Raw genomic sequence first — 10,058 nt, forward strand, 5'->3', positions numbered from 1 at the left:
GAGCCTTCTCAGATTTAAATTTAGTTTTCTTCTAGACGGCTGCGCCGACTCTCTTCTGTTGTGCGGGTTGCTGCAGGATGACATGGGAGTTCTGGGGACGACGAATTTTAGAGGATGACAAACGTGCTCATTTTTTTTCCGATGTACTCGCAGAAAGTGTTTGTCTGCATGATTCGCCAGAGCGCTCCCAGGCCAGCCCCTTATATTTTAAAGCCCGACAGGCTGCACGCGGAGCTCGAGGACTTCGCTCATCACTGCGCGCACAAGTGCGAACCGCCAGTTTTATTATTATTGTTGTTGCCTAATGCGGGGTGATTCAATTGCATTTCAAGAGCCCAGTAATACGAGAAATGTTAATTAAACATGCTCCTGTTTGCTGTCTACCTCAGACGCATTTAAAATTACTAGACTCCGACTGTATTCTTTCGATCTTAGTCGCCGTGACTTTGTGTGTGGTGTGTTTTGAATCTGATTGTGCTGAGCTGCACCGATTTGATTGCGCTGATTAGCGGGTACTATCCTTGAAAAACTTAAACAACATAACTTTTTTAAAACTTTATTTTAATGTTTAACACTATTGTATAAAATCACACCACTATTGGACTATTCTTTGACCCCTCTAGAATTAAGCCTGAATGGTCCTCAACCATATTGCATCAGTAACGTGCACTTGTATTATAACAATCGCAAGGTAGCTGGTAGCGATGCGAAAATTTAGTGTCTGTTGCAGTTTTATGTGTTGTGGAACATTGCGTGTCGTGAGCTGAAATACTACCCACACACCCAATTCAGATTGCATGTTCAATTCACTACCCTGGAATAATACAGTTGTTAAAGTTGACAGCCTGTGGGACAGCAGTTCTTCCTTGGCATGTCAAGTCGCCGACACCAAAAAAAAAAAAAAAAAAAAATATACTTACAGAGGAAAGAAAAAACACATCTAGCTCAGCACGACCCGTATAAAATATCTGCACGCACGATAGATATAAAAACTCAGACAACTACAAATAATATATTAACATTTTCACATGGTGGATAAATCCTTTATATGCTCCCGGCAACAACTGAACGTCAACTTTGCCTCCTTATTACACTACACCCCTACGTTTAGTGGAAAATGAGTCTGCGTCTTTGATGCACACGGAATAAACGCAGATCATACTCTGGCTGCAGCTTTTACGGTACTTGCTTTTGATCAAAGTCATGCGGAAAACCTGGCACTCACACAGGTAGAGTGGAGGTGAAGGGAATGAGCACTTTTTACAGACTTGTTTGGCGAGGTGGGGGACTCGGTCTCCACGACCAGCACAGTGGGCAACGTGTCACTTCACATCGTCCTTTTTCTCGTTCTTTTGTGTCTCAGGCTGTGCTCCCCTGAGCGTCTCTGGCGCCCCCAGGGGAGGCGCGCTCATACTTTGAAAACGCCCCCGGACCCCCCTAGAGGATTTGAGGTCGACCCCCACTTAAAATCAGATGGATAGGTTCCTAAATACATTTATAAATACATTTATAAATACATTTATTTTTTTAAATAGTAACCCATTTCCATATGTTTATGTGTGGGTAGTAGATTTAAACTATTAAACTATAGGGCTATCATTATGGGCCCTGCCTCTACCTGTTCGTTCTGCCATCGCGTGAAGAGTCTGCTAACAAGCGACCAACAGAAAGGTTACTGTTGTTGCACGTCACCTCAAACCGCCCACCCCCGCTACCACCATCCCCCCAAGTATATTTCAGATCTGTGGGAAACACTGGCAGTTAATGGACCAGCACCAGAGGCGTTCCCATACACACAGGCGTTGGAGCTGTTCTTCATGAAACCCAGAAGGATGAAGTGCTCTGACAAACAGTGCCATGTTTGTGCAAAATGATTATACAGGATTTTTTTCGCGCGAGTTAAGATATTCATCGGTTCACACTTTCTATAAATGGAGACAATTTAGTACTGTGGCTGCGCTCCCAAGAAACAGGCGCCCAGCAAAGATTAATCCAAAGACATGCAGAATAGTCAAAGAGGTAAAAAAGTACTTTAGAGTAGCAGCTGAAGGATTGTAGGTATGATTGGAACTGGTTACTTCTCAGTTCATGAATCTACTATACGCAAAACATTGATCAGGTATGGTGTCCATGGCAGGACATTACAGAGGAAGCCGCTGCTCTTTAGAATCACACCACTGTGTGCCTGAAGTTTGCCAAAGAGAACCTGAACACCACACAATTATACTGCGTAAATGTTTTTGTAAATGAATAAAAACAAGGTTTAACTATAGGGGAACAACACGCATCACTCTGTATGGCATGAAAACGGCTCCGCATATCAAAACATCATCCCATCGGTAAAGTACGGCGGAGGGAGCATCATGATTTGGGGCGGCTGTGCTGCCTGTGGGCCGGACAGCTTGCCATCATCAGGGGGAAAAACTGTTTCCGAATTCATTAAGATATCCTACAGGATAATGCCAGAGTGGCTGTCTGCTAGCTGAAGATCAACTGAATTTGCGTGGTGCAGAAGGACAATGACCCTAACTATCAAAGTAAAGGATTGCAGAATGTCTTCTTGAATTGAGTGTTTCAGTCAATAGAGAACTGTGGAGTGACCCCAAGAGAGCCGCTAACACCAGACCTCCTGAGGATATGGTTGAGCGGAAGCAGTTCTGTGAGAAAAAACAGTCCAACACTGAACGATGTGCAGAACTGATCTGGAGCTTCCGAAGTGTTGGTTTGAGGCTATGACTGCAGGAGGAGGATTTACCAGTTATTAAATCCAAAGGTTCACTTTTTCCACCAGCACTGTGAATGTTTAATGGGTATATTCAATAAAGTAATGAAAGATGATAAATGTTTGTGTGATATTAGTAATATCTCAAACATTTATCATCTTTCAAAGTAATGATAAACCTGTGAGTTGGATGTAGAGAAGTCAGAATCAATATAGATGTTTTTTATTTTAAAGAAAATTCAGATTGAACATAGTAAAAAAACTGTAAATTACTGTAAATTATGTTGGGGGGTCCCAACAGTGCTTAAGAGGTTAAGCACATTGTGGGTTAGGGTTATATCATTATAAAGTCTATAATTGTGACTTTCATGCATAAAACCAGGGATTTCAAAGGTTCAAGGTTTCATGCCACTGTATGCTGAAATAAATGGATGTACAAATTATCTGATTGACCACTCAGATGATTTAATTTAGTTATAATTAACTTTTATCTGGTTATTTCTTTAGCTTTTTTCTGTTGTTGTGAACTGTATTGTCTTGAATTTGACATGTGCCTTTTTGATGTGCAATAAATCAAAAATAAAGAACACACCCTTTGATTGGCTTGAGGAGGGCAAAATGTCCCACATCTGCAGCTGTTAAAGTACTCTTTAAACATCAGTAGCAGTAGTTTGAAAGACACCATACCGTTGTTAAGCAGCTCCTCCAGGTTGTCGGGGTTGCGTGCGAGCTGCAGGATGAGCGCAGAGCCTCGGATCTTCTCTGGGATTCCTTCGTACAGGAGCTCGATGTACTCATCCACCCTGGTTATACTGGCTTCCTCGTTTAGCTGCAGAGACAAACAGGAAGACAGAGAGACACACTGTTATTGACGGATAAGATTGCATGACACTACTACAGAGGTAGATTTTAAGCTTTTAGGTTTCTTCTTTTACCAGCCATGTAGCGACAAAACTTCCATTAAAATATGTCGCTTAAGAGGCAACACCTGGCCCATCGTTATGACTCGTTCCCAATGAGCAGTCCGTCCTGAGGCAAAGTTTCACAATGTTTAATAAAGAAAATAAAACAAACCGTACGGTCAACAAAAGGAACCTGAACCAGATCACCATTTCTCTCTTTCCAGACAAGAGCAGCACAGCACAGGTGGACCAAATCATTTAAATCACATCCAGCTGACAATTGCCGTTACTGACTAATTTTGGTTTAAACAAATGATAATTAAAACAATCAACAATGGCTAAATATGCACTTGGATTCCTACAAGCCATATAGATTAAGGCCCCGTCCACACGGAGACGAAAACAAAAATTAACCGAAGTCGATATCAAAAAAAGTCTTCCGTCCACACAGAATCGGCTCAAGAAACATGTCCGTCCACACAAAAACGCTGGAGACGTTGTAGTACATATGCCGGGCCTTTAAGTAGCGCTGTACTTACGCCACAAAATACACCAAAAGCAGCGAATAAGACCCACCGAGCATGGTTGCCATGGTTGCCCTTCTCCGCGGTGGATTTAGCAACATGTAGTTCATGTAGTTCTCCATGTCCACTTGTTGCTGATGGTTGTGGTAGAGGAGCTGTAGATGTTGCACTAACATCTGTATCATGGTCAGTAGCGTCTGGAGCATGGATTTATAATAAGAACTGGATACAGCATGGGAGGCGGGGCCTCATTCATTCCTATGAGAGCTGCTCATTGGCAAATGAAGATAAAATGGGCCAACTTTTGAGAGAGCGAAACGTCACAGATTACCCGTCATGCCTGAGAAGTACCCGTATGTGCGCTCAGAGCATGCGCAACTTTAACCATGCCCCCCAAAAGGCTCGTTCACATTAAGCACGTCAATTTGCGTACACGTAACAGCACCGCGCGTTCATGACAGCATGGTACTGGATTTGTTATGATGGATTTGATATTAACGAGGCGGCCGCGGAAGTTAGCAGCTAGCTAGTAATTATGCTAAGTTACACTTCAATCGTTATGTACTTTTATATTACGCTGATAACAGGATCTAGTGATATCCAAGCAACAGAGCTTAATTTAGCATGATACTTGTGTGGGTTGTACATGAAACCACTTGGTAATATATAAAAATGTATGTATTTTGAAGCCTGTTATGATCAATTGTGAGTTAAATCTTATCTAAAAAGTAAAGCTGATGATGGATTACTACTGTGGTGGAGTTAAAATAACAATAGCCTATTTCTCTTTGAAATGTGATGGAGTAAAAGGATAGTAACTGTGACTATTCATGTTAAGTACCCCACAAGTACCAAAAACATATAATACTTGAAGGAAAGGTGTAAAATGTTCCCATAAATACCAATATCACACACTAAAACACAGACTATAACACCCCTTTTTGTTAAACACCAACCATGTGTATACATATATATATATATATAGATATATATGTCGCTAAAACTGTGGCTACCACGCTGCTAAATCCTCCAAACTGTTACAGTCAGAACACGTAACATGAACGTGCCGGGCAGCGCGGTCCTGTGGGTTAGATGCGTGTTCATAATATGCAGAGGAAAATAACTCTCAGAATAACGTTATTAGCACATTTTACAACTTGAGGACCGAATATTTTTAATAAGGGCTATACAAACTTTCAAAAATGGTGGTTTATTTTATTTACAGACCACTCTTTCACCATGTAAGTCAATGGGAAAAAGTGTTTCCGGGCCCAGCAACCTAACAGAAGTGTAGTTCCGCTGTTTGGCCACAATGAATATTCTCATCAGAGTCCGGCGCACTTCTTGGGGGCTTGCTTCATAATATATACGCATTTTGCGCTGTCCGGTCAGATCGCTCAACAGAGGGTGGAGCATCAGGTGATCATGCAGAGTTGCGTGTCTCCGCCAGACTCAGCAGCTGATCTGATCTCTCTCTCGGGTCCGGTTATACTTCACTCGCGTTTATGTCCATATCGATCAGATCCAGCTCTCCTGATCGGCCAGAGCACCGATCAAACTATTAAGAGTGAATATCGGCCGATAAGGACAGGCGGGGCTCCCCCCCATTGACAGTTCACTGTCTAGCACTGGCTTCGTAGTGCACTGATCGATTAGGCTAAGCTAACCTGTAGCTGCTCCCTCCACACTCACAACAACTTCATACAGACATCAATAAAGCAGCTGTATTCGCCATACAGGAAACACACATTTAAAACGGTTTTACCTGACGTTTTTGTGTACACAAGCATTCATCAATGGTTCGGAAAGTAGCGCTGTACCTTAATAATATAAAGGTTGTATTTGCGTGCATTTCCTGTTACTGAGAGTGGAGGTGTCCTGAGATTAGCGCCTGCAGGCAGGCTCCATGGACCTGTCAGCTCCAGACAGCGCAAAATGTGTACATGAAGCGCTATGTCATGAATGCAAGAAATCTACGTGGTGGCATGCTCATGTGATTGGCTTAGAATTAAGGAGACATCTGATTGGCTATAGATAGAAACAACTACAAGTACGAATCGGCTGACCGTCAGGGGAGTCTCAAAAAACCCACTCACGAATGCACAGCGATCCATGCACAGAAAGAGCTTTGTGTTTGCAGGTTCAGAGGTTTTAAACGGAAAACAAATATGTGAGGAGGGTTACATACAATACATATATACATATGTAAAACTTTTTTCTGTATTTGGATTTTATTTACATGTATATGAAACGGAACACATTTGTTTGTGCATTGAAAAACACTAGTGTGGATCCGGAAATACAAGTGTGAATCATTTTGCGGATCATGAAATACAAGTTTGAATCCTTCTGTGTGCATGTGTGTATTATGAGACTGTTCTGAGCCCATAGTTAAGTACACAGAGCAGGTGTGGACCGTACTGGCAACAGGAACTTTCAACATAAAGATTTGAATTTAAGGTATAACCAGGCAAAACAGAAAAGGTGTTCAGGAGGTCAGGTGGTTGCAGGGCTGATGGGGAACAGGTGCAACCAATTAGGCCAGGAGAGAAAGGAAGTTCAAAGAGACATGACACTGGGACGATGTTTTTACAAAATGAAACAGGAAACATAAAAGAACAAAAATCTAAACCATGACACAGCTGCAGCAGGTCAAACAAGGACAGCCTTCAGAGCTTTCCCTCGGGACACTACAAGCTGAAATACAGCCTAACTTCATCTTGATTTCCATTTCTTTTTCCCTGAGGAAGGCATGACGCAGGAGAATGGAACACTGACTGCAGTTTTTTAAACACACACTCTCTCACCTCCACTTCAGTTACCTACAGCTGCTCATGTAAACCATTAGATATTGGGTTTTTCTTAGTAATAAAATACATACATTTATTTTTGTTCCAAACTGGACGCAAATGTTGATTTCTAAACTGTCCCCCAGATGTTTACCGTGACCTTAAATACACCAAACCCATGTCGAAACGTAACCCTATATAACCCAGGGGCAAAATGTTCTGCTCAGTTTCCCATGTCCTACATAGATTCTCTCTTACCAATGGAGCTTTGCCTTCTGTCATTGGATGTCCTTCTGTCCGCTGGAAACGTAAACAGACAAATTAGATTTAGGTTTTTCCAGCAAAGAGCACATTTTTTGATAGAGAAAAAGTTTTTTCTTTGGTTCACTGCCCTCAAAAAAGGCCATTTCAGGCTACAGAATGCAGTTCCTCCTCATGAAATTGACGCATCATGACTTAGCCATGCTGACTTATTTGCATTTTGACTTGAGAACACTTTGTGTGTGTACAGGTCACAGATTTGAGGACAACCCCGGGGTGAGGCGCCACCTGGTGAAGAAGTCCTCACGATGTCTGGTGACACGAAACAGCAGCGGCTCCACGCCACTGAGCAGCCTGAAGAAGAAGAGAGCAGCAGATAAGAAAACACATGAGGTTTGAGGACCCCCCCGTGCTACATGAAACACTTCGATATGCACGCAACATATAACCATTAATGGTCAGTTATCCGAATCATCTTTAATGCAGTATTAAGAGGAGACTGTACAGGTGAATAGGTACAAATATTTAACTTATAGTTATCACCATGTAACTTTCCCAGTTGATTACATACACTAAGCCAATTTGTTTTATTAAAATTTATATTAAATGTCATGGTTAAATATATAAATGAAGCATTATCTAATGCAACATTTAGGTGGATTGATGAGAAATACATAAACATACATCGTCAGAGGAAAACAAAACACCGAAATGTATATTTCAATGTTTTCTTTCCACTAGTCTGAATGAAGACAACCAAAACAATGAGCTGAAATAGGTTAAACTGTTCGAAACACTGCGTTGGATGATAATCATTTATGTGTGTATCACAACATATATATAGCCTCTATATAAATAAATATAGATATTAGCACATTCCTATTTCATTACCTAAAGATACTTGAACATGCTCTTTGTGTTTCGTTTCACACACACACTAACCCAAATGAACCATTGAAAAACATGGTTTTGCCTATAGTGTTTTGTTTAAAGACCAAAACATTAGCTAAATGTCAAAATAGTTTGAAATACTTTTGTTGGAGGAAAAAAAAAAAGTGTGATCAATACATGCAGCCCTTCATATCACAAAATCACTTTCCATTGTCGATATTCATGTATATACAAACTTGTTGTTAAGTATGACTCCATATAGATAGGTCTCATAAAGGCCAAGTCTCCTGGAGTGCAATCTCAGTTTCACATTCACATACAGTGACCTGATGAGACCTGAACTTGTGTTCAACCTCAATTTGACAGCAAAAAAGGTCCCAAACACACAAATCAAACGAGTGTTTTATTGTGTTGCTCTGAAAACAATTTGTTAAAAATGAATTATATGATAGAATGTGAATAAATGTCTCTCCAAAGCATTTGGTTATCCTCTGAGTCCAAACCACTCTCGGCTGGATCCAAACCGCTTAGTTAGGTTGCTCCCCATAATGTTGTGTGTCCGCTGTATCATCGGATTAGCTGTCTTTGAATTTATGTTGTTTTGATTTGAACAAATATGCAAGAAAGGGGCAGCCAAACGGTTGTGCTGCTGTTTTTTTAAACTAAAATAGTTAGTATAGGTGTTAACCTTTTTAAACCTAGTTCGACTGTAGAATATTAAAAGTGAAAGATGCCATTTTCACAGTTTTTACATGTTCGCTCTACCCCGTCTCCAGCTGTTTGTGGAGCTGAACGAGCTGATCGTGAAGGACCATGAAATGCGTTGGAAGGAGCGCGCCCGCTGGATCAAGTTTGAGGAGGATGTGGAGGAGGAGACGGACCGCTGGGGCAAACCTCACGTGGCCTCGCTGTCCTTCCGCAGCTTGCTGGAGCTCCGCCGCACCATCACACACGGTAAACAGCTCCTGAAGGCACCCAGCGGTTTTATGGTCTAATGCTGGGGTGCCCACACTTTTTTGAAATGACCAGCTCACCGAGGTCTACCAACCAAAACTAAAATCCCAAATTGCAAGGGTTGCTGAATAACATGTTTCATGGGATAACTACAATAGGGCTGCAACAAACAACTAATTTGATAATCGATTAATCTATCGATTAATGAAACGATTAATGGACTATTCGGACTATTACTGTATGCCTTGCACAATTTCTCAAACGCTCTTATTTAGCCATCAACTTTTAGATTTAGCTTGAGGTTGTTTTAGGAATGTGGAAACTAACAATGAAGACAATAAAGATGAATACTTGATTCAGAAATACATATATATAATATTTCACATCAAAAGAAACAATTTGTTAAAACAATGTTTTAACAAATCGTAAATAATCTGATAACAAAACTGTAAACAGAATAGCTGAAACTTTAACAAAATAAATAACTCAGTTACCTCTGATCATTAACCCATGTTTGTATAATGTAGTTAACTCTGTGTGTTGCTGCTAGCATACATAACACCTGACTTGGAAACGTTACTCGTGGATGGGGCTACAGAGCTGCTAGAAAGACAGTGGAACCCGGTGCATTCCTCCGTCTGGATGTGGAGCTCTTTTGATAAATGTTTAGACAAATAGCTCGTGTTACCGCCCTGACATGCTAAACTCTTATTGCACTTTTGGTAACGAGCATCGAGACGGGTAAAGTTTACCCACACCTCGGAGCGCATTCTCTCTGCCATCTCCTCCGTGTGTGTGTGTTGCTGCATGTAGCAGCTGCGTGTGTGTAAACTGCCCCGCCCCCTCGCAAGCAGGCGGGGGAGAGAGATCTCTCGCCTGGATTGGAAAGATCGAATATAGTAAAAAGACGCATTTTGCACGCTTTTTGCATATTAGAAACGGAGTTGGCGACACTAAAACTGCAATATAATGTTTGTTTAGCAATAATAAATATATTTTTTACATGTCTCCAGTA

The 10,058-nt window shown here is 41.2% G+C and overlaps 1 protein-coding gene across 1 annotated transcript; it reads left to right on the forward strand.

Annotated features, from left to right (window-relative positions):
• Positions 1 to 7,115: 7,115 nt before the first annotated feature.
• On the forward strand, positions 7,116 to 9,084 carry LOC104967212 (anion exchange protein 3-like). The gene is made up of 3 exons (XM_010796629.1): positions 7,116 to 7,125; positions 7,449 to 7,591; positions 8,866 to 9,084. Exons 1-3 carry the CDS (start codon positions 7,116 to 7,118, stop codon positions 9,082 to 9,084), a joined length of 372 nt encoding a protein of 123 aa, XP_010794931.1.
• The last annotated feature ends 974 nt before the right edge of the window (positions 9,085 to 10,058 follow it).

The sequence above is a fragment of the Notothenia coriiceps genome, unplaced genomic scaffold (genome assembly GCF_000735185.1).
Source record: "Notothenia coriiceps isolate Sejong01 unplaced genomic scaffold, NC01 NC01_scaffold00037250, whole genome shotgun sequence".
Lineage (NCBI taxonomy): Eukaryota > Metazoa > Chordata > Actinopteri > Perciformes > Nototheniidae > Notothenia > Notothenia coriiceps.

Bases quoted from the DNA above. Each gene is read 5' to 3' on its own strand.
- LOC104967212 (XM_010796629.1), top strand. The intron at 7,592-8,865 runs GTTTGAGGACCC...CCCCGTCTCCAG, and splicing joins CAGATAAGAAAACACATGAG to CTGTTTGTGGAGCTGAACGA.